Genomic DNA, 24,917 nt, shown 5'->3' on the forward strand with positions numbered 1-24,917 from the left:
CTGCGCCAGTGCCTCTGGTCCCATCACTGGGCACCACTGGGCTCCATCTTCTTCCCACCCTCCCTGCAGGTGTTTCCATACAATGATGGGATGTCCCTGAGCCCCTCACAGCTGAACAGCCCCAGATATCTGAGCCCTTCCAGGTGCTCCAGGACACATTTGTGGCCCTTCCCTGCATTCTCTCCAGCCTGTCCAAGTCACTCTTGCTGTGGGGAGCCCAGATGTGGGCACAGCACTGCAGCTGTGGCCTCACCAGGGCTGAGTGGAGGGAAGGATCACTGCCCTTCACATGATGGCAATGTGTCCCCACTGTCACCTCTGCCACAAGGGCACCCTGCAGGCCCAGGTTCACCTTGGTGTCCATCAGGACCCCCAGGTCTCTTTAGGCAGAGCTGTGTGGTTCCCAGCACAAAGTTGGTGCATGGGGCATTTCCGCCATAATAAAGGGTTTCTCCTTGTCTAACTTGAATTGAATCATACTTTATTTTCTATACATTTTATATGCATTAATGCATTGAAATAGAAACAGAAATGTTGTTTATTTCCATTTAAAAGTTGCATGAGAAGTTAATGAAATCTCAAGTTAGATTAACTCCTATTGATCATAAAGGACAATTAAAAAAGCACATTACAGTATATATACTTAGAACTAAAGTCATAATTAAAAAAATATTATTTTATTAAACCTCAGAGAATTTACAGAGGAGAATGCTGCTATAAATGTCCTAACTGCAAACCACATTTCAATTGGTGCTCATACCTTTCTAGATACCACTGCCTGTAATAGCTGCGAAGTCTGAGGAGCTAATTCTGTGGAAACTGCTGTGGATGACAAATACAGAAAGCTGACTTTGCAGTCAGAGAATTTGAAATGTGTTTGCATGATCAGCACTCTGTGATAGCTCAGGTGCTGAGACTATACTGAACTTATCCCTTTCACTGAACACAGACAGGCACTGTGTCCTTTGTCAATTTACCTATTTTAACACAACTTCTTGAAAACAATCTCTAACATGTCTCCAGGTTGGGAGAAAACATTGCTGAGCAAGTGGTTACATGGCATCAATTATCTATTATCAATAAAAACAGGCTACTTTGCTCATGATTAACATTTGTCCATTACTTATTAAGGTCAACCTGGACTGATTTTTCCAAAAACTGTTACTGATTTCAGAAGGAAGATCAAGTACTCAAAACTTGATACACATACACACACAAAAGAATCTTACAGGTTGAAAGAAATTGTACTTCTGTAAATGTCTCATCAGAAGCTGTGAAGTCATCAGATTTATTCTTTCCTTGTCCTCAGTAAACAGAGACTTGCAGACACTCAGTAATGTGTTCCTCCAGCCACTATTTTAAAAGCAGGCATGATACTGTATGTGGAACCAGGTGACCCTGGGCAATCAACTCTATTCTTTGGGACTTTTCTAAAAGAGACACACTGCAGAACAGGTGCTTTTCAACACACTACAGAGGCACCAAAACAGTGTATGATATCACTATTGCATTTCCCACTCCCTGAGACCAATTGATGATGAAAAATAAAGTGCTCTTTTCCCTCCCCACAAGGATGCAACATTAGAGAAAGAAAGAAAAACCCTATAATTCTCATCTGTCATTTCTTTTGTTTTATCATCTAAAGCAGCAGTCCCAGATCTTGGGCATTTTACAAATACACATGATTTAAAATAGTAATTGTTTACCTGATAAGCTTACCTGTCCAGGCTCCAGCAGTGGCTCCATTAGCTCTACCCCCTCTGCATAGACTTGAATTAGTGCAAGTAAATCCCTGGATTTGACAGCCTCAAGTAATTCACTCAGTTTAGCTGCTGCAGATGCACAAGTCTTCCTAGAGAACTTATGATCTACATATTTAGCAGTGATAAATTCTTTACGTGCAGTCCTGTGGGGTGTGAAAATAGAGCTTGCTTTAGAAATTTTTAGAAAAATGGGTCAATGATTATAATTTAAAATCACCTTGTCTAACTTGGAAGCTGAGAAGGGAAGAAGAAAACTACCTGATAAAAAGTGTGTTATTTATTGTTACACTGCATGTCTTGCTTGCAAACAAGCCCCAAATATGGAACATTGTCAATTTTATCCTGTCTTCTTGTTATATACAAAAACTACACTGACTGTGGAGACTAAGACCAGAGAAAAAGCAGAGCTAGCACCACTTAGTTTATTATCTGAGGGTTTACTACAAAACTCAAAACCATTCAAGAATCAAATAATGCTCCTTGAAACCCAAACAAAGAGTTTTCTACACAGGGAAGCTGAGGAAGTAAAATGTGACTCTATGACTGGAGACTGAACTTCTAAGAAGCTCCATAGTGGGAATAAAAACCTCCAGTTCAGCCATCCATGCCTTCCCCTGGCTTGGTTACTGTTAAAGACACTTTACACCACAGATAAATTCCACAGAAAACTTAAAGTTTAAAGACTCAGTACTTACATATCACTTGATGGACTGGGTTTAGGTGAAGGACTAGGTAAGTTCCCTTCCATAATATCATTAAAACTAGTATTTCCTACATTCTTGGCCAGCTGAGATAAGAAAAAGAATAAAAAAAGTGAGGACTTTTGGGGTCTAACAGCAACCTAACAACAGAACCATTAATGTGCATTTTCCATACTATTTAAGTGCATTTTCCATACTATTTAAAAAAGATGGAAAACACAGAACTGAAAAATTAAAACTCAATGATTACATGCAGATACAGAGCAATTAAAAAGAAAAAAAAATGCTTCTGTTATACCAGAACTTGTACAATATACTTCACAGTCACAAAATTATTTGCATTTCCAGACAATTTGCCTCCAACATGAAACCAGAAAGAGGAACCAGCAGCATGAACAGTGAAATGGTGCTGGTACACTGATCAGGAAGCTGCTTTGGGAAAGAAGGTCAGTCCTACGGAAGATCATTCTTAGTAACACTTGATTTAGATTACTAGTAACTTTGCAAAAAAACCTCAATATTTTATGAAGAGAGAAAGTGATAAAGTTGAATCTGTATCCAAATCCAGATCTGCCTTACAACTTCTATCAATTTTCCTTTAAAAAATTTCTGTAACAAGTGCCTTCTTTCAGGCCAAACACAGCTACTGCAACTATTTCTTTTTTGACTTGTTTATATTTTTCCTTTAGGTTTTTTTTTTTTTGGTACTCTCACATCATATTTCTTTCATAACTTCAGTACTACATAATTTCATCCATCAAATTAAGATTGCTACAATATTTTTCTTTCAGAATTAGCAACAGTCATTCTCCCTTGCCAAGTCAAATTACCTTAATGTGTTAAATCACATCAGCTTTTAGACTGCTGTGATTTTGGGTCAAGATCAGCTATTGAGAGCAAAATTCTGATAGCTCTAAATACAATGGGTGCCAATATTCATTCTGCAACACCTCAGGACATGAAATGAGAAGTGACAACAGCACCAATAATATATAGTAATATATACCATGCACCTGTAAAATATCTATAGAAATATGAGGAAAAAATTCTGCAAAAACACATTCCTTGAAAAAGATTAACAGTAACTTGTACATTTTGGTGCTTCCTCCATATATGTAAACATTTGACTAAAAAATCCCAATATAAATTAAAGAGACTTACCAAGAGTTCAGATGTTCCTAATTTGTCTAATTCCAAAGACTGGATTCGAGAAATATGGACACCCATTTCTCTGTGTATCCCAGAACACTCAATGCAGGTTAAAATGCCCAAATTGGTCGAAAGCCATGTTGGATCTGCACAATTGGAACACAAAGTATTTAATCAAAGTCCAAGAAAAGGTTTGCAATGGTGGCAAGAGATGTGTTCTGAAATTATTCCTTATTTAATGTTTCAAAAAATGAAAATAAACTAAGAACATTCCATACTTTTCTCCGAACTCTAATTTAACCAGAAATTGCTACCAATGGAATGCAGTATTTCAGATTTAGGAACAGACCCAAAGGCATTGAATTTAGACTTACTCATTCATACTGCATGAATGTATTTCAATACATGTTGTATTTGTTTCCTGTACAAATTAATTCCTGTTTTTAAAAGTAACAGATCTCCTAAATTTGACAACCTCTGAAGTGTTAAAATTTACTTCTTAAACTTTAAATAGTCTTTCATAAAAGATTAATCATAGTGCTTTCCAATATGTAAAACAGCAGCATGTTGTAGAAAATTTGAGGAATGCTGGCTAGTCCAGGAAAAAAACCCCAATTTTTTAAAATGGTGTCATGGAGGAGATCTGCATGTAATATTAGAATAGATTTGATACTACAAATGCTACATAGGAAGCATGACCAGTTTTTAAGGAAAAGAATAAGCTTCAGACATACTTTGTGCACAAATTAATCACTTCCTTGACTTTAAATAGTAACTGCTGAAGCATTAAGCCAAGAGTTTTAAAGCAGCAAGCTGGAGTACAGAAGCTTAAAACTTTACTACAAATTAAAAGATGAATGAGAACTGTAATCTGAAGTTTCTATAGCTTTACATAATGAAATAATTGAATGAACTGGTTCCAGCATTTGACATAATTATATCCCAGTTTGTAATTTTATCTAGCTATTTCAAATTTGGATCAGTTCTGCATTAGTAAGCATCTGCAAGATACACACAATCTACTTAGTTCAAAATGAGCATCACCTTCTTGAAGTGTCCCTTTGATGAGAAAGCTGCAGTAGCTGCCAGCTCCCACACCAGCTCAATCCTGCTTGACCAGCTGCCCCTTCTCAAGCTCTGAGTGCCACATAACTGACCTGTAACTCTGTACTTCTGAAGATATTATCTGATAGGATTTCAACTCTGGCTCTCATTCTTTGCACAAGACTACTTATTCCACCTCTGAAAACGATGCTGCAACTCCAGTAGTCTCATGCCAAGATAAAGCCTCAGAGCAAGATCCTGGCCAGGTCAATTTTTCCACAAGCATTGTCTAAATATTACTCACTTCTACTTAGTAGCATGCACAGGATCAGTGATGCCAAGCAACTTCCATTCAAGTGCAACAAGCATCTAGACACAGTGCAACAAGAACAGTTCAAACTCCAGAGGGGCTTGAACTGCTGGAAGTAAGCACAGACAACACACAAAAATATTTTAGTGAATTAAATGGAACTAATGTAGGAAAGTCATATTTGTTCTTTTAAAAACAGGTTGAAGACTGAGAAACATCACTTAGAAAATGAGTTTGCACTCTACAAACACTTCTTTGAAGAAATTACTTTGCTCCCAACAAGAAGCATGATGAAGCATGACGACATGAACAAATGGAGATACCTGGTGAGCCACAATCACAACAGACTTCATTGCCGGGCAATCTCTGTATGTCATCAATAATGGCTTTTGTCAGATCCTCTAAACTGTTTTCACCTGTGCTCTGCTCTCCACGGAATGCCATATTTAATGCTTCTTCTTTGCTGTTAGTCAACACTGATATCCATCTAGCACAAGATAAAGACCTTAATGAAGATCTGCATTTGCAAATACATGTTAATCTACAAACTGTAGAAATCTCGCAAGGAACAAAATATTAGTGGGACTGTAGGGAAGGACTGTATTCTGGGAGAGAATGAGAAGGGGGGAAAGTGAAAGACAAAAAGGAAAGATTTGAAAAAAGATAAGTAAGAATGAGAAGAGAGAAATAGTCTTAATTCTAACATCCCTTTGGTGAACAATTTTAAAGCCAAGTTCTCAGGTTCCTCAAATAAGTAGAAGTTGTGGAAGAGAATAGGGGTAATTAAGCTCCTGTAAATTTAACTGCTTTAAAAGATGCCCAAAATCTTCCTAAAGTCTCCTTCCTGGAGAAAATGATAATCCCTACTTTCTCTTCACAGAGGAAACAGCAAGCACCCTGGTGCATGTGTTGATGTCTAGTTGCCTTTCAAATGCAGGTCTCTGAGCACTGATCAGAGTCAGACTGCAAAGCCCAAAAAATGGCAACTGCCAAGGCAACCAGGGGGTGAAGGAGGACAGGAGAGTAATGCTACCAAGAGTCAATATCAAACTTCAGGAGCAAGCTGAGTGCAACAAATCAAGACTCTTTAATGATATCTCAGACAATATTTCCTCCCCTCCCAACCACTCTGCAAGTTGTGGCTTACACATAATGTTTTAATTAAAAACAAACAAAACCCAGTCTCAGCAGCTGTTGTGTTCCATGTGGAAGTAAGGAGGAGAAAGCAGTTCCACTAAGGACCAAGGACATTGCAGATGCAGTGTTGCCAATTTAGAAAAAAGAGCAAGGTAAAAAGAAAATCTCAGAAGTAAAGTGATTTTAGATCTACTGCAAATATTGTATTTTTTTAAATGCAGAAATGTTGTAAATTGGCAGTGTCCTCAATGCATTTCATGTTTACAATGTCCTGCAATCATTGGTCTTCTGAAATATGCAGAAATGGTATGGTCATCTAAACAAACTAAGAGTACTTCAGATTGAAATTCATAATTTCTCAGTGAAATAACAACGAAAAGATTAGCTTTAAAGGAATTCAGAGAGAAATTTATGTGTGTAATCTTAGAACACAGATTCAGAGCCTGAACTAATATATGGGCATTCCATATTATATACTTCATGCACATTTTCTTTTAATTTTTATGTGCATAAAAGAATCTAGGAAGTAGTGCTTAAAATGCTTTAAAAATCTTGAAAAATCAGTGTTAAGAATAAAAGAGAAATTGAAAGTCTTGAACACAAATTTGCTCCAAAGTTTACATGGTGTCAACAATGAAGGTACATTCATCTTTCTCATTGCATGAGAAGAACCCACACTAGAGGGCATTCTTCTGCAATTTTAATGGTGAAATTCAATGTTATTTAAAAATAAGAAGCAATGGTGTCTTGTTCTAATATTATAACAATGTTTGGTTAAATACAGAAAGTAAAATAATAATTAAACTCAGACAAACAGCATTTATTATGACATTTGTTTATAATTTTTTTAGCGTTACAATTTGATTAGTTTGCTAAAAAGGCAGAATTTGAATAAAACTCAACTGAGCAGTAACAATTAAAAATTATTAGATGCAATTACAACAAAACACAACTGAGTCAGCTGTTAGTTGATATAGATTTCCTTACTATGAGTACCTAAACTGTCAGAGCAATCCTTATTTTGGTTATGTTTGCTAAGGAAGAAAGAACCTCTGTCCAGGACTGTCACTGGGGCAGCTGTGAGTGAGAGCAAGAGGCAGCACAGTGGCAGCTCTTCCCCCACCACCACAAGGACAAGGACAGACATCTCTGGATGACTGGTGCTGCTTATCAAGAAGTGCCCAGTTGGTCACCAGGCCTTCCTGGCAGGCTGCACACTCAAAATAAACCATGACTAGAGTGAGAGAAAAAATTTCAGTGCTTCTAATAGGAAATAAAACCAGCCTGGAATTTCAAAACAGTCCAACAGGCAGCCTGCTAAACTAAATTTATTTATCTGCCTCTCAAAAGAAGGATACTGCTTATTTATTTTTCCCCTACCTTGCTCATGTGTTAAGACAAAAAACCCAAACAAACCACTCAGCTACTAAACCAACTAATACAGTAAAAATTAATTTATGGCAGAGTACCAAAAACTTATGACTCATAAGAAATAACAGTATTTTCTTCTTGACTAAGAAAATTACTGGAATAATTAAGTTCCAGGATGAATGCAGTAATCATGACTAGCAAGTCAGCTTTGCACTGTAAGAGCCAACATAAAGCTGTGGAAGCTCAGAAGGAAATTGCTGCACACCAAAGAATTCTCCAGCTCTTTTATTTCACCCATGACTCCCAAGGCTGAGCTGTCAATGGCACTGCCACCCAACACCACCAAACAAGTGAAACACCCTACAAACATCCCCTATGCCTTTAAAATACACATGGGGCAACACGGGCTTCCACTAGAATGTGGTTATTTAATGAAAAAGTGAGGTAGTCTTTGCTGTCCTCTTCAGTAGTAACTTTATTCCTTGCCCTTTTGGGTGCTGAACATTAGACTACATGCACAACACCCATCTGGTGACACAAGAGGGAAAACCAGTGCTACAGGGCTCTCTGGAAATAATTCTGATGCAGTGGGAAGAAAGATTGTTTAAAAGGAAATAATTTAATTGGAAGCATGCATTAAATGAAGCAAGCTCTTGGATTCTGAAGTACAAATCTCAGAGATGTGCTTTGCCATTTATTTCTAGGCCTACAGAAGAAAAAATGTACTGCCTGTAGATATTTTCTATGTGCCATATTGAGATCTTTTATCTATTTATTATATTTACTTTCAAGGAAAAGGTAAGATCAAGAGGAAAAGAAGTAACTGCAGAACAGGGCTGACAGAGAAGATTTGAGAACAATTTAAAAATACTTCATTTGAATCCTAATAATCTGATGTAATCCTAATATCATCCCAAGCACTCCACACAAACCAGGTACTGGCTGGATGAACAATCTAAATGGGGTTTTGGTTAGTTGGGTTTGGTTTAGTTTCAGATTTAACATTACTGGGTTTTAAAGGAGCTCTGTAGTGTGAACAAAATAGTTTACATTTATAGATTCATAACAGCAGAAAAAAGAGACAGTAGGCACTGATTGTGCATTAGCTGTGAAAATTATTTTCACTGTTATGTGTGATTTTACACAAATCTATTGGCAAAATAAACTTGAAAAAATGTAAACATTCTTACGCCACGTATTCCTGCTCATCTTCTGCTTGAAAGTGGTAAGTTCTGTTATCTGAAAGAAAGAAAGAAATCTTTTCAGGTGGCATATGACAAAATTCAATCTGTCTACATACTTGGTATAAAACCTATGTGGTAGCTAAAGCCTTCAAGAGCAATTTCTCTTAAAATGCATCATTAATCCTTTATTCATAGCTATGGATAACAATTCCAAAAAAAAAAAAAAAGGGGAAGATGAAACTGTAAATTTTGATTCACACTAATTTTATGTATTTTAAAAGTCTTAAGTTTTGAAATAATAAAGAAAAATAAACATATGGATCAAATTTTACCCTTTCAGAAGTCAAAACTGAAATACAATTAGAAGAGGGCAAAATTAATTTGTTCCTTTTATATAGCTTTTCCCTCCAGCTGAGCCAAGAAAATTGTTTTACTAGCCAACAGATGAAGACATGAAGTGGCTATTATCTCCCACAATCAAAGGTTTCCTAGACTGTCCTTTTTAATATGGAATGTTGGAACTGTTTCTTGGTTAATACTCTACATGTGAAGTCTGAAAACATTAAATGGACTCATCAAAAGAGTTTTTAAAACCAGACTGGATACAAACATCTGCTGTACAGGACCAAAATAGGAAATAGGGGAACCACAGAGCTTTAATGCTGACAAGAAAAGGCACTACCAATTTTCAGACAAAGAGAAATATATTTTAATGTAGGATAAGAGAGAAAGAAATTGGGTCTCCTTGTCTTCCTCGTTCCCTCAAATAGCACTCAAAAAGCAGAACAATGACTGAAAAGCAGGATAAAGCCAAAGGTCCTTCCCCTTTCCTGGTGGATACAGATAACACATGTTTCACAAAGCTGTTAAACATCTCTGAACTTAGGGAGCAGCACATAAGCTGCATTTCATGGCTTGTCACAAACAAACAATATTTATGTCACATCATCAGAAATAGAGGCTCTGAACAGTCATGAGACACTCTGTGTGTCTGGATACAGACTTGAACTTTGAGCTCTAGCCTTGTGTTCTACTCAAAGCATCTTGCAATGACATTTTCAGAAACCCCAATAACACAAGATGGAACTAAAGCTGCTACATACGTGATATCAGATCAAAGGACTTCTTATCTTCAGCATTTGGCTTCACCTGGCAGGTCAATAAATTCAGTTTAGCTGGTTGCCTGTTGGACTAAAAAGAAAATTTATTTTATTTTAAAAATGTATTGATTTAGGATTATTTTCCCTTTCTGGGAGTGTGCATGTATGATATTACATAAAGCTTGGACATGTACACATATCTACCCTCAAAAAGCTGGAGACCAGCATCACCTGGTCTGATTTGGTCTCTCAAAAGGGACACATTGCTAAATCTAAACAAAATGAAAATTTTCATGGTCTCACTTTTTCTGAAAGGGATGAAAAGAAAAACTTTAAATTTACAATATCCTAATATTTATAGTTTTTAATTGCATTTCTTCAACAAGGGCAAAACTACAATGCAGTTTTTCATTACAGAATGCCCATGTTCCAGGTTTCCTCCCATTTTAAATAAAATATATCAAAGATATAATCCTAAAACTTTAAAATGGAAGTGGAAAGCTGAAGATCTGGAGTTTCAGAATTCAGGATAAATACCAATATTCTGTGCTGTAATTAAGTCACTTAAGACATGATAATTAAATGTCTCTGAGGAATTTGGGGTTTATACAGGTAGTAAGCTTTAGAAATTGAGGGCTGTCAGTTGAGGAGTGAGTGGATTTTGGGGCAAAGGTGGAGAAGTGGTGAGGAAATGGGACAATCTCCTTTAACAAGAGCAACTCCTGTGCTTGTTTCCAACAGGTTCATGTCAAATTCCCACAAGGCAGTTTTAGCACTGCCTCCCCCTTGATCTCCTTGGTGCTACCTCATGACTGAGCATTCCCAGGAAAATTCTTCAGATATGTGCCTGATCCCAAGAACTCACTGTGAACAAAAATGCCCAGCATTCCAAACTTTTAATTGAAAGCACTCAAAACACTAAACACATTCATTCCTCTGTCAGACTCTAACCTAATATCAAATACTTCCTAAGCTCCCAAATTATGTAGCTCACATATATACCATGACAATCCTTACAAGCAAATCCATCTGAAGTATTGAGAAGTCTGTTCAATGCATTTGCCATTTTCTCATTAAAGTACTGATAAATTCATTTCATAAGCTACAGTCTCACAAAACTTCAACAGTCAGAAGCTGAAGTAACATCCTTTTTGCAATAGCATATTAGCAACTCAGATTCATCAGGAAAGGATAATGCTATTTATTTTTTTGATATAAAGGTATAAAAGTAACTTACCGTTGCATGTGAGATGGTAAGAATTCCATTTTTAACAGTGCACTTCCTTCTTTGCCATACTTTCCTTAACCTACATAAGAATATCATATCAATTTTAGTAAGTAGATGTGACTTCAAAACTCATAAATAACATTATCATTTTGGGACAATTAGGTTTAAAAAAAAAAGAGATACAGTCAAAATTTTACTAAATGCTTCATTAAAAGAAACTTGGAGTTTTGTGAGAAATCTTAATCATCTTTTAGAGAGTTATAAAGACAATAGCTTTCTTTTAACTATGACTACTTCTTATGCTTGCTTGTCATGCTTTTGATATGTGCTACATTACATTCAGTGCTGTGCTCAGGCTTGAACTTTGGAACTCCCAAGACCCTGTGGCAGGTGCATTAGGAGAATATGCCTGAAGCACCCACAGTAAAAAGCTGTTAAAATTAGAGCCTGAACATAGCAGAAGATTTCACTATTATTAACCAGAACATACCCATCGCTCTTCTTTAAAAGATAACCTTTCTTCTCACTGCCATATTCCTTATTCCCCTGAAGCTGATGCATACTGTACCCTCCTTGCCTGCTCTGTGAATCCTGGAAAAGGGAAACACAACATGAACATTCTCCTGATGTGCACAGTAAACTTTCTTAACCTTTACGCCTATTTTACTTTTTCTTCTCTACAACATCACAAATTGATAAAGATTAAAAAAGGATAACTCCTACTGCATGTTTTACATTGACAGGAGAGCTTGATTTTACACCATGTGATCTTGAACTAGATGCATGTTCAAGATTAAATTAATACATTAGGCCTTTGATGCAAATATGCATCTCAAAACAAATGACTACATACAGGTAGAATACAGGTATTTAATATTGCACAACCTCATAAGCAAAAGATAAAATTTCAAAAAGAAAACAACAGAATATAGCATGCATCTATATATAGAAATACATATATAAAGAAAGACAAATGGTAATTTTTTCTTCAAATAAAGTATATTTATAATTCATGAGTTTTAGTGAATGAAGTCAGCTGAAATAACTTTTGGCCTGATCTAGTGAAACAATTAAGAGAAATGGATTAACTTGTTACAAGCACATCAGAAAAAAAAAAATCCCCCAAATTCATTAAAACATTGACTTACTCTCCTAGACTTCGATCACGAAAGGCAAAAGCAATAAAGGAAAGAGAAAGCAAATAATTTGAAACAAGAATTATTATTCATTTAAAAAAGACATGTTCCCTGAACACAAATTTTATAGTCCCCATTGTTAAAACAATGTTTCCCCTTTCTAAAGACACTAACAGAGAGAAGGCAAGAACTATTTTTAGGCATACAGGTGTTTTGTCTCATCCAGTAACAAAATACCATAACAAAATTCCAGGCAACCCGGCATATATGACATTGGCTTCACAAAATAACTAAGAGGACTGCAGGATCAAAGTTTAATACATCTTCCAATCTTGGTAATCTTTAAATTGCCTAAAATTATAGTTATATTGTATCCTCCACAAGAGGAGCTACTTCTGAATTTCCATTGAAAAAGATCAGGCCCAAAGTTAACTTTTAATTTTTGCAAGTGTATGCAAAAAGCTATATTTAAGGGCACATCAATTTGTTTTTGAATAAAACTGTGAAACAATAGCCTACAAAACATTTGCCAATATCCCATAAAAAAAAAAAAAAAAAAAAAAAAAAGGAAATGGGAAGCTCAATTATTCCCTTCTCAATAACCTTTCCTCTCTACAGCAGAGTTTCTTACTACCACAACCAATATATACTGAAATTACTCCCTCTTGGTTTATCCACAACTGACTTTCATTTTGTAACAAGTTTGCCACAGAGTTTAGAGAAGTGCTTTGGTAAAACTGGCCGGTGTGGCTGGAGCAGCACAGAGGCTCCTGCAAGCTGGGTGCTGCCAGCAGTGCTCACACCACCACAACCAGCAGCTTGTTTGTTGAAATCAAACTTCAAATCCCCATGGGAATTAGGGAATTAATCCTGCTGGTATTAGCATAGGAAAGAACATAATGAGATATAGCTCTTGTTGCAAGTAGCATATAAGATAGAGATTTAGGGAAATAAATCAAAAAGTAAAGAAATAATTGACAAAACAGACAAAAAACATGATTCCAGAAATTAGCTATATTCAACTTAATGCTGTTAAGTTACCTTTGCAGCAATAATTAATAGACAGAAAGAGGGAACAGAAGCCTGTATTAAAGGCTCAGTTTCTTTTAAAATTGAAGCTTCTTAGGATATGAGCATTTTGTAACATAAAAGATCAGATGCTTTACACAATTAAAAGTACACTAGTATTCACTAAATACTTTTTCCAAAAGCCATAAACCATAATAATTTTCCAAAATTTGATAATTCTTGCACAAGGTAACAGAATCTGCCCCAGCTTGACATGAGGACAGCACAAGAGCGGCCACAAGAGACACTGCCTGTGACAGGGCCAATGTCAATGGCAATTCCTGCAATGAAGCTGCAGCACTGGCACTGCTGCCCTGCCCCAGATGTGCTTCTCCAGGAGCCAGGTAATTGCAGTGATTGCAGTAATACCTTTTTCACTGATGAAAGGAGAGGTATGCCACAAAAATGTGCAAGGCCATTACATATGCCCATAGTGCTAAATAAACACCTTGAACAAGTGCAACAGTGGAACAGGAGCGGCATTATAAGACCTTAAAAACATCAGGACGTCTCACTTCTCTCACAGCTGCTCTCAAGAGGTTAAAGACGGCAGAATTTACAATTTGGACAGGAATCCCTAATTTCAATTTCCTTCTCTCCATCAAAAAAACTGTTTACTATCAACAACTAGGGCCTCAATTTTGTTATTTCAAACTGTTTCCCTGCCAAAGCAATGTTTGGTAAGTATACTTCTGATTTTTTACAAATCCACTGCAGAAAATCCCATTCATTGAATGTTCTTCAATAATTCCATTAATCCATCAATTTTGCATCAATGAGATTATAGTGCACTAATATAAGTGGAGAAATGTATACTGAATCATAATCCACCAGGCCATCTGTCACAATAATAAAGCCCAGCTTTATGCACTTAAAGATTTGGATACACACAGTGATGGAGGCAGACTGGGGAAAACTCAGGCCACATCAGGCTTTGGTGTCTCTCAGCCAAGGAGTAATGAATGCTGACCTGCTGCTTCAGGAGCAAACACTAAACACCTAAGTAACACATTGTCTTAACAAGCTCCTCAATTTCTGCCAGCATCATTACCCTGTGACTCAGGTCATGTAGCAGAATCTCATGACAAAGTCCTCATGTTGATTTTGAGACAGAAACTTGAACATCAATGTGATCAAGTGGTTATTTTATCAAAAAAAGCAGATTCTTTCATTACAGCATTTCTCTATCTCTCTCCTGTGATTTGCCTGGATATCTGAGAATCACAATACTGCTCCTTTTACTTCTAAGACACACCTTCAATTCTCTTCAAAACAAAGACTTTATTTTTTACATTTGTCACTTTACATACATATATTATACATATATACACACACACAGTTTTTCAAGAGTCTTAGAATTTGTCCAGACTGTAATTACAATCAGAACAGTTGTACAGTTTATTTTGGTGATGCCTGTGAAGCTTCTTTATTTCAACATGTATTCAAGTTTCAAAATTTGACTTCACATTTAAATTTCACTTTACTTATATATTTTAGATGGGTTTTTTTTTACTATATATATTTTTTTACTACACATCCAGGAAAAATCCAAACATTATATTTCACTTGTTACTCTGCCTCATAATAATCTATGAGTAATTTTGAAACTTGACTTCTGTGGACTGTACCATATGCAGCCATGAATGCACAATACATTGCTGAAGAACATCCATCCATTTCTCCTACTGTATTTCCAAGAACTGGCTGATTGTCAAGAAGCATGAACTCAACAACATATGCAGCATCCAGGAGAGGAGGAGATGTTTTCCTTTGCTTCCCAAATAATCAGCTTGTGGAAGAAAAGATACATGAGAGGAGAGAGCAAGTCTTGCTGCTCTGTGTGTTGGGAATCAATTCCTGATGAAGAATGAGCAGGAATTATGTTCAGAGTGATTTAGATAATAGGGAGATGACAAATGTAATGCCTGTATGGAAAGCTCTGTAAGTGTTATGGAAGAGATCTGGTAAATCCATGCGCACATTGCAGATGGAAGGGAAAAAAACCCAACAAACTTAGAATCAGGAAAGACTGTAAAGTATGAGCTAAGGGAAAACTAAGCACTAGAAAAAGCTGACAGCTTTCACAGTAAATTGGGATCTAGTCAAAGGTGCGCTGTGGTACTCCTGTCAGCATTTGTGCCACAAAAGAAATTCTAAAAAACATGCAGAGTGCATTGTAAGGCTGTGCTGTCCTTCAGAATGGTGGATTAGAGGTGCAGGAAGAGGAACAGCCTGCTGGCCAAGGTTTGTCTGCTGTATGATGTACACCTGTGTTATGTAAGCAAACATTCAAAAGAATAAAAACAAACCACCACTGTAAGGAATTACTTGTCCTTTATTCCTTATTAACTGGGATTCCACATTAGTTAATTTACTAACATTTACTAACTTCAAGCCACACATCTACACACAGTGGCCATGATCACAATGGGCTATCTGTAGAATTATGTGACAGTCCACAAAAATGTTTACACCTATTACTTCTCCTGTTTTTCAAAAATTTCAAAAGAATTCCAGGAAATTAAAAATAGATTATTTTTAGCTTCACAGCACAGAAGGAAGATTAATGAAAACTACTTTGAAGAATATATTTATTATTACGTATACTGGAAAATCAGTGCGGCTTTTGAACAGAGAGGTTATGTACAAAAATTTCCTGGAAGACTCAATTAAAGAAGCAATTAAATGATGACTGATGCAGTGAACCTGGACTTTCAATGGGCACTTATTCTTCCTCATGAAAGGGAAAGAATTACATTGCCACAGGACAGGAGGAAAAGTCCTGAGGTGACATAACAGGTTAAAAGCATGAAACAGCCAAATGAGTTTCACAGAAAGCTGTGCCAGCACATATTGTGTCTTACACAAACAATATGGAAAAGGGTGAACAGTAAACTGTCAAATTTTGTTAGATGTTAATAAATTATTCAGGATACCCAAGAAAGGCTCACTGAAGGATTTCTCAGGAACTCAACAATAGTGAGTAGCTTGACAACAAATGACAGGTGAAGATCAGCATTAAAAAATGCCAAGTGATGCAGAGGGGAAGAATAAGATACTGTGAGCTCACCATGAAGATTCAGAAACAGGATGATATGGTTATAGCTTTACAGATGATCAAACTTACACACCTCCTCTGGCCAAAAAAGCAAGTCAATGTAAGGTTTTATATGAAAAAAAAAAAGAACAAAAAAGTATCTAGCAAGGATATAATAAATTCACACACACACTCAGATCCTGAATAGGGTAAGCAGATCAAAAAATTCAAAACAAATAAAAGCAGAAAGACTGTTCCACACAACATGCAGCCATGGTGGGAAAGGCTCAGCTGTAACATAAGCTAATGATTTACACTTCTTCAAAAAGCAACTGCACAAATTCAAAGACTTCCAAGCTAGCCAAGCTACTAATGGGAGGGTATTCTGGGGAAGTATCAGTGTTTATTGCCCTGTCCTTACTCTCAACACCCACTATAAACTGGCATCAGAAACTTGGCTGACTCAGCGACCTGGGTGTAAATTATGTTTTTATGTATATACAATATTAGCAATACTGTTAATCACATATTTGTATGATCATATATATTCAGAAGAATGGCACCTGCCTAATGTTTTGTTATAATTCATATTTCATAACAGATATCTGGTAAATATGAATGTCTTATACACCACCAACAAAACTGAACAGAGGGTAAGCAAATTTTTCCTGAAGGAAAGCTACACTGACCCTCCCAACAATCACTGTCACCATGGGCTATTCAGTATTTCTCTCAGGGATGATGATTTTGGAAAGTCAGAGTATTATCTCAGGTAAAAGTTGTGATGTGTGTTATTATGTTCTCTCCTAGTCCAAAAGGTATTCCAGAACATCTGCAATGGACACCACATATGCTTCCCTCCACTTCTGCAGTGCATACCAGACACCAGGGCATTTGATGATAAATTTTAGTTTTTAACTGCCCTCAGTCCCTTCTGTCTAAATAGCAAACAAATTTTCTTCCTTACTATATACTAATAGCAAAAGGAGTTTGGAGAGGAGAACAACAGCCCAAAACCCATGTGAGTTAGCAGCTGAACTCCAAAGTGCAAACCACAGCTAAAGGCAAACCTCTGGTTCTCATTCTGCCTTGGGATCACCTGGGTCAGGAAAATCCTGAGCACAAACTGGCTGGAGGACAGCAGAACACAAGATGGGAGTGTGCATCCCTTCTCTTCATTTTTTTCCCTGAACAATCATTCCTTATCATTGTCAAGGACAGGATGCTGGGGTAAATGAAGCATTTATCTGACCCATTACAACTCTTTTTATAGTACATCAAGAAAGTACATAAAAAAGAGAATAATTTCTCTTCGTACATAAAATAGAAACAGAAAATAAATGTAAAAAAATTGTTTGTTGATATGTAGTTGAACATTGTAAATATTAGTTTTGCATGATGTTGAAAGTCCAACTCTTTTGAACCAATAACTACAAAAATTTAACATTAACTAAACCGATTTCTGAATATAAAATTCACAAATTTACATTATCTCCAAGAATAACATGTCTAAATTATTTACCTCCTTCTGATCAAGCTGCAGAGAAGATTTTATCAAATCTCTAAGAGCTGTAAGTTGCTTCTTTTCTTCATCTTGTGTCTGCTTTATCTACAGAAAGAGATTGCCATTATACGCTTGCTGGATGCAAATTTAATTTTAATGTTTTATGCATTTTAATATACCATTTCAGATGCTCAACTATTTTGTATTTTTGTAATAGTTGAGTTTATTTTCATGTACCAGTCATTCTTATATCTTCACCTTCTATGCATTTACTGCTTGAAAAGCAAAATTAAAATGAATGTATAACTTGACATGCACTGTTTATTCTGTTATATTGTCATGGCTTACTATAGCTAATGCAACTAAATTATCCTCTGAAATATTAGAATAACTCAAATAAATTTGACAAATTACTTAAGGAATGAAAATGCAGTTTAATTTAGCAACAAATTACAATAGCAAATGGGATTACTGTAATTCTGATTATGGAATACAAAAACACTTGGATGACAAGTGATCTATGATTCCATGCTATTACTTTTCTTCAATAAACATCACAATTAATTCATTTTAAAACCCTGGTGCTATCATTAAGTAGTTTGGTTTTAAAAAGTGAAAATGGTACTAAAATTAATGTTAATAATATAAGCTGATTCCAATATTCATACTTAAAAGTAGTTTTATATTAATATATGATTGAATTAACAGTAGAATGAAAACTACTTTTCCTAATAGTTCTAAAAATTGCATATGAAGTTTAACAGTCAAGAGGTCTTTTCTTCATCTAGCTATGTTCAGTTTCAAGTAACACACTTTTCATTTATAAGATGTAAATTCAATATATATCCTCGTAATTCTATTTAAAATGTACACAATATTTTCATTTTCAGATATAAAGTTACTTGTAAGTAAACTTACATTATATAAGTCAGCAGCCAACTTTTCAATATATTGTTTAAGTTTATCAGCTGTTTTCAAGCCATCTTGGAAGAAACTGGAATGAAAAGTACCTTGGATTTATCAGGAATGTATGGAGTTCACAACACAAAGTAGATTGTCTCGTGTAGCAAAATAGCAAAACCAATAAAACATATCCAGCTTTTTCCATGTTCAAAACTGAACAAAATAATTTAAAAAGTTAAAACCCCAACAAAAAACCCCTTCCTAGTAGTTTAGAGTATCTTTCAAAAGTGGAGATACACCATTGTGACTTTAACAAGTATCAAATTAGAGAGACTATAGCCAATGTGTTTCTCCTACAGTAACTTCAAAAATGTTTTTTCTGTATTTAACTCAAGCTCCTGTGTGCTTGCCTTTGTGGTTCTAATGATGACAAGGTTGTATCTCACCAGTTTCACCTCAAGGAAATCCAAAGAAATTACTGGCTTTCACAGTGGTTTTTAAATTTACACAAAGACTAAAATTATTAATTAGAATAAACAAGATATTTATAAAAATGTATTCCAGATCTATGCCTCAGAAAATAAAATTATTTTTTGCATGCAACATGCAAGGTTTTCCCTTGGCCTCTTTCTCCATCACTGCCCTGCCCCCCAAACTCACTCACACACTCCCTCCTGGAAGTCTACAGCCTCAGAAGAGGAAGAATCAGACACCTGTCACATCACAGTCATGAAAAAAACCCTGATACATTCAAACAAAGGGAAACAAAATCTTGTGCAAAAAAGAAAATCGTAACTAAAGCTTAAAGTATTGCAGTACTTACTTGCATTGTGCATGGTAATATTTAATAAGGTTCTGCAGAAGGTCCACACCCTTTTTTGTCTTGATTTCATTAACCTTAATAAGATACTGTAGAGAGAATAGACAACATGTTGACGATCATGTATCACAAACTTCAACAGCTTTCAAACAATAAAACATCATTTGCTCAATGAATTAAACTCTGTGTTTAACTTCAGTGCTGAGCCACACAACACCAGTCCACTGCTGCTTAACTAACCTTAAAACAGATAACAATTTATCTGGCTACTCTATAAAATTGAAACACCCCAAAACATAAAGCAAATTCAAGAAAAAATTTTCAACCTTTACTATTGTCTAAAGATTTCCCTTTTTAATGCTACTGTAGTCACTACTGAAATATTCTGACAGTACAAACACTGTGCAATTTTAAGTAATCTCAACTAAAATGTAATAAAAAGAACTATTAATATAAAAAAAATCAGCTTTAGGGAACTAAACACATCACTAACATTTATCACTTTATTAGAAATGTTCAAAGGCCTAAGAAAGCATATTGAAAGAAAGATATCAAAATATTGCTAAACCATAAATTTGATAAAATAAGAAATATTTCCACAGTGTATTTTCAGCCCAAGAACCTTCCCACAATAATCTAAAACCAAAGAAAAGGAATAAAACAAAAGGAAGCCAAGTTTTTTACAAGAGTTGCTAAAATAATTATCTTTATATTGCTGTACTGTGTCACATGAAAATAATTTCCTCCCTCCTCCCCCATTAAGTGACTAAAGATTTCACCATCTTCAAGAAAGACCCACAAAGTCTGTTAACAATAAGTTCTGGTGTTGCAATTGAAAACTGAACTTTGTTTCTTACTTCACACATCTGCAGCTGGAAGAGCCTCCTCTCCTTCTCCATCTCCTCAGCTATCTCAGCCCCCGTTATCTCCGTTCTTATCATCCCGTGCTGCTTCGCATGTTCTCTCTTCTCCTTCTCAATCTTGGTACTGAAATTTTATTTAGAAAACATTTTAGAGAATCCCTTCTGCTAAAATGTGTTCTGGCATTATTTAGGGAAAAAGTAATAGTTAAGAAGGATCAAAGAACACATTTTAAAGATTTGCTCTTCTACCAAATCCTGTGTATTTTAAATCTCAAGAAGCTATTGAGCCATGAAACTGTCCTTCCTTCAACTGTATTCTCTAGATTGTGTGTTACTTGGGGGAAAAAAATTATACCTTAATAATAGCAATAAAAATATTAATAATACTGCTAATAATAATTCATTTAAAAAATCCCAACACCACAAAAAACAAAGCCAAATGGGAGACAAATACTTACAATTTGGTTTCATAATCTTTCCAGGCTTTGTCAAAAGGCTTTTTGAGGTCCTTAGGAAACAAAAAATTGTCTTAGAACATTTTTAAACTTTTTTCTGTGTAGTTATCAAGTAATAAAAAGCAACAAAAAAACTGTTTTCTTCAAAACTTTTCAGAAAGTAGTTGGAAAAAAATACTGGGTTTCAATCTTGTAAAGTATTGCTTTCCTGTGCACACTAAATCAGCAATTTACAATGAAATTTTCAAGATTTCATTGCAGTCATGCCAATTTTGTTCTTCGTACTAAATACAGATTATTAATAAATGCCAAGATAAGAAATACTCTCATGAGTGAAAGGAAAACAGTCACTATACAGATGAACATGAAACAAAAATTTAGTTTGCAACACTTACCCCTTTAACACCTTTTAAGTCTCCTTTTAAGAGAGAATCCAAAGTGAAAATAACATTGTGGCTTAAACCCTGGAGCTAAAAACAAAAACATTATATTCAGAAGGATTTATTATCGTCTTATCAAACTACTGCCAACAATTTTTTGAACTTCACTAATCAAGTTGCAATCACCTCACATTTCTAAATTCACAGTAAATTCAGGTCTGGGAAGAATTAATAAACATTTACTTGTGTGAGCCACAGAAACATTATAATTAACGTTTACTTAACAAGGTGACATAAACCCAGAATTTTACAAATAGTATGTAAGCAAAGTTCTGAAAGCACTTCAAGGCAATATTCATCCTCTTGAAGCAAAAGAAAGATTTGGGTACAAATTTGGCTACAGCCTCCTGAGGAAGAAGGACCTGTTGTGCCACAGGCTGGGAACACACAAAGCACATGGTAATTCAACCACGAACAGAAGGAGCAAACAGGGACACCAGCTCTCTGAATATTCCCCCCTTTTCGGGAACACTGCTCCTTTCCTTGTCCATTGTGTATATCTGACATCCCCTCAAACTCTCCTGAGTTTAAATTTCACCCCACTGAGTTCATACCTGCTTGGTTATGGACAAGAATATCAAAACAACCACTGAAACAGGTTCTGTGTTCCACTCAAACTCCTCACATATTCTAAAGACACTGTAGCCTTTTTTTTTATTTTTCCAGGTGTATCCATTAAAGATAACCAACTCAAACCATTAATTTTTTGCTTGAAATGACTGAACAGTAGCCAGTGAGTATGTCAGCTATACAAAAAAAACCCTAAAAACCCAAAGCTAAATAGCAGTGTATTACTCCAATACAGTAAGGATTTGCAATCATGTATTACATCACTGAAGACTTGATAAAACAATAGACCAAATGAACTGGAAAAAATCTGATAAAGTAAAGCAGTCTCACATATAGAACAAAATAAAGGGAAAAAATCCCTTAACACATGGAAACACATATGAAGATTTAGTGAGGGCTGTGAACAAAAGGTAATTTGCCTGCAAAGATTAGCTCAGGACATTTACAGGAAAGAGAGGTAGAGAAAAACAGGCTTTAAACACTTGGAAAAAGGCAAGAATCATGCAAATTTTCAAAAGAAATAATCTGCAACTGCTACAAATGTTCTCTGCCAAAACCTCATCTAGATCAATGTAAAGATCTTTACACACTCATTTTCATATACACAGGTCATTATACAGTTTTTAAATGCACTATTATAATGAATTACTGCATAAAGAATGAAACCTGAAATGGCCAAGGAGGTAGAAGTAAAAAACAGAGAAACTGATTCTGGTGGGACACTCAGAATTTGCTGAAAACAGAGTCCAGGTTTGGCAATGGCCAATCCCAATGTTTTACCTTTATAAAATCTTACTGAAGGGTCATTTTGTGTCCTTCTTATAAGACAATCAATTACAATGATTGAAAAACTTAATTACACTTATAAATTTTAAGTTTCAGACATGATATTTAATGATAACATCAACAGTTAGTAGTAAAAACTGCACAGCAACTTATTTAGCCTTGTTAAAATGATTAATGGATGTGATTTTATTCTTGCCCTTGTCTGCTGAGCAATCATTCCAAAATTATGCTTTTCAAAGGCTGAGTATGTAAAAAAGTTGTTGGTTTTACTCCATAGTAAGTGACTATCACTCCAAAATAGTCACTCCTTCACTCCATAACTGACAAAGAAGAAAGTAAGTTATTTTGTACCTTCCTTGTAATGACATATCCAAAATATCACAATTTCTATGAAAATTTTAATGAATCATAATTGAAGTTGAAAGATAGAACAAAAAGTATCCAAATCTGTGAAGCATTTTTTTCCTTGTCTAGTGTGCAGCTCCAGTCCTTATTCATCTTTATGTCTTTGAAGACTATTCATTATTTTATTGTACCTTTATTAAATAAGGCATCAACAATTTGTTCTAGGTAAAAAATAAAAAAAATCCCTAAACCCATTATCCTGCCATTCATCTTAATAACTCCTGGTATTTTTTCCAATTAATTTTACCAACATAAGGCTCAGCACCTACTTTGGGGCCTTAGCAGGGACACAACTGAATCCTTCTCTCAATGGCTTTTTCAATGGACCTCAACTTCTATTTGATATAAACATATTTTTTTCTTTCAGCGTAATCTTATTAAACAGAATGATGCTTAAGAACAACAAAGCAGAATTTTCTATCTCAGGGAGAAAAAATAAGAAAAAAATAAATGGTTTTACAATGCTGAGGCAATTGTAAAATAAGTTTGTTGTCTATTTGAGATTGCTAAATGAAGTAAATTAGTGAATACCCTATTTTGAATCCTGTTAATAAGAATTTGGGTAGAAAGTGCTTAATAATCTAGCTGAAATAGTTTAATGTTGCTTTGAGTAAGTGTGGCTTCTTAAATTAAAAGTGTTTTTTCCACTTGAACAGCACTACTTAAAATAAATAAATAAACCCTGACATCTTTGTTAGTTGAAATAAGTAGAAAATAACTGTGGATGCCCTGCTAGGAATGGCAAAGTCCAGAAAGCTTCCAAAAGACTTGAGTTCTAGTCCCAAACTGTCCTTAAACTGCACTTTAATTCACATTTTATAATACTTACTCTTAATTGTGTGCTAAATTTAAATTAAGGGTCAAATTAATCCAGAGTGACAGAAGTCTCTACAGAGCAAAGCACAAGGCTCAGTTTTGGGCCACTGTCACAGCCAGGGAACTTTGCTACAGTGACCTCTGGTGTGATCTACAGCAGTTATGGCTGTGCTGGGGACTACAGGAAGACCAATCTGTAACATCACTTGTAATTCACACACTAGAAAAGCTTAAAAATTTACACAACTATAAGAAAAATATAAAACTGAAGCTATGACTTTCTGGATAAAACAGCTACATTTACCAAGCCCATGAAAAATGATTTCACAAGAGATGTGGCTTCATTACTTTCAGTGTTCAAAGATATTTGCTATGAGTGCAATTTTATTATGGAGTTTTCAGAAATAAAAGGCCTAAGGCAAACTTTAAGTGAGACAAATCTTTAAACCACCTTTAAAAAACTGGCATGGATGCTTTATGTATTAAAGGGAGAGTGGACTGTTAACACCATTTAAACATGCTCAAATTGTTAGGTTTGTTTTCCAAAAAGTGAATGTTTCTCCTTTTGTGGTAAAACAAATCAGTCACACCTAATGATATTGTATTTTTAACAAGAAAGACTTCAAGTTAAGGGATGATTTAAAATTAAGCTCAATGAGGTATAGATCACCATCAATCACTTGTGAATGATGACTCAAGGGGTGTCTCAACATTTATATTTACCTTCTTAACTTCCAATTAACAATCAAACACAGAGTGTGTCATAACACCCTTTACAGATTCTCTCTGAAGAAACTGTAGGTTTTGTTTTGGAAAAAAAATCTTAAAAATTATCCTTAGTCATCACGATCATGCATGCAGTTCTTGTATTATACTTTATTTTGAAACAAGTTAAAAGCTAAGAAAGTTCAAAGCTCCTCACCAGGTTCTTCAACAGTGTTGATAATTCTTTAGTAAGTGTGGAAAATTTTACAAAAGCTGTGCCAAGATCTGGATTATCCCGACTTAAAAAATTACTTCCAAATTTATCTAGTACTTGTGCATAGTTTTCTTCATTTTGAACATGATCTGCAAAGAAAAATCAAAAGTCAGTATTTTTGTAGCCAATTATAATTTTAAGCTTACTG

General features: G+C 35.3%; 1 protein-coding gene across 6 annotated transcripts in view; it reads right to left on the reverse strand.

Annotated features, from left to right (window-relative positions):
• The window catches only part of ASAP1 (ArfGAP with SH3 domain, ankyrin repeat and PH domain 1), a 123,308-nt gene that overhangs the window by 34,458 nt on the left and 63,933 nt on the right, over nucleotides 1–24,917 (reverse strand). For 3 of the 6 annotated variants that reach the window (XM_058041978.1, XM_058041960.1, XM_058041972.1), the window contains exons 4-19: nucleotides 24,713–24,858; nucleotides 21,169–21,243; nucleotides 20,777–20,826; nucleotides 20,313–20,442; nucleotides 19,459–19,544; nucleotides 18,651–18,726; nucleotides 17,751–17,837; nucleotides 12,136–12,144; nucleotides 11,478–11,578; nucleotides 10,997–11,066; nucleotides 9,763–9,850; nucleotides 8,666–8,714; nucleotides 5,291–5,454; nucleotides 3,626–3,759; nucleotides 2,459–2,550; nucleotides 1,720–1,906 (exon numbers count right to left, since the gene is read on the reverse strand). In XM_058041978.1, the coding sequence (XP_057897961.1) occupies nucleotides 1,720–1,906; nucleotides 2,459–2,550; nucleotides 3,626–3,759; nucleotides 5,291–5,454; nucleotides 8,666–8,714; nucleotides 9,763–9,850; nucleotides 10,997–11,066; nucleotides 11,478–11,578; nucleotides 12,136–12,144; nucleotides 17,751–17,837; nucleotides 18,651–18,726; nucleotides 19,459–19,544; nucleotides 20,313–20,442; nucleotides 20,777–20,826; nucleotides 21,169–21,243; nucleotides 24,713–24,858 (1,544 nt within the window). The remainder of the gene's footprint in view (nucleotides 1–1,719; nucleotides 1,907–2,458; nucleotides 2,551–3,625; nucleotides 3,760–5,290; nucleotides 5,455–8,665; nucleotides 8,715–9,762; nucleotides 9,851–10,996; nucleotides 11,067–11,477; nucleotides 11,579–12,135; nucleotides 12,145–17,750; nucleotides 17,838–18,650; nucleotides 18,727–19,458; nucleotides 19,545–20,312; nucleotides 20,443–20,776; nucleotides 20,827–21,168; nucleotides 21,244–24,712; nucleotides 24,859–24,917) is intronic. The other 3 variants (XM_058041983.1, XM_058041969.1, XM_058041973.1) reach the window with 2 other exon arrangements.

This window comes from Melospiza georgiana, chromosome 1, assembly GCF_028018845.1.
Source record: "Melospiza georgiana isolate bMelGeo1 chromosome 1, bMelGeo1.pri, whole genome shotgun sequence".
Taxonomy (NCBI): Eukaryota; Metazoa; Chordata; class Aves; order Passeriformes; family Passerellidae; genus Melospiza; species Melospiza georgiana.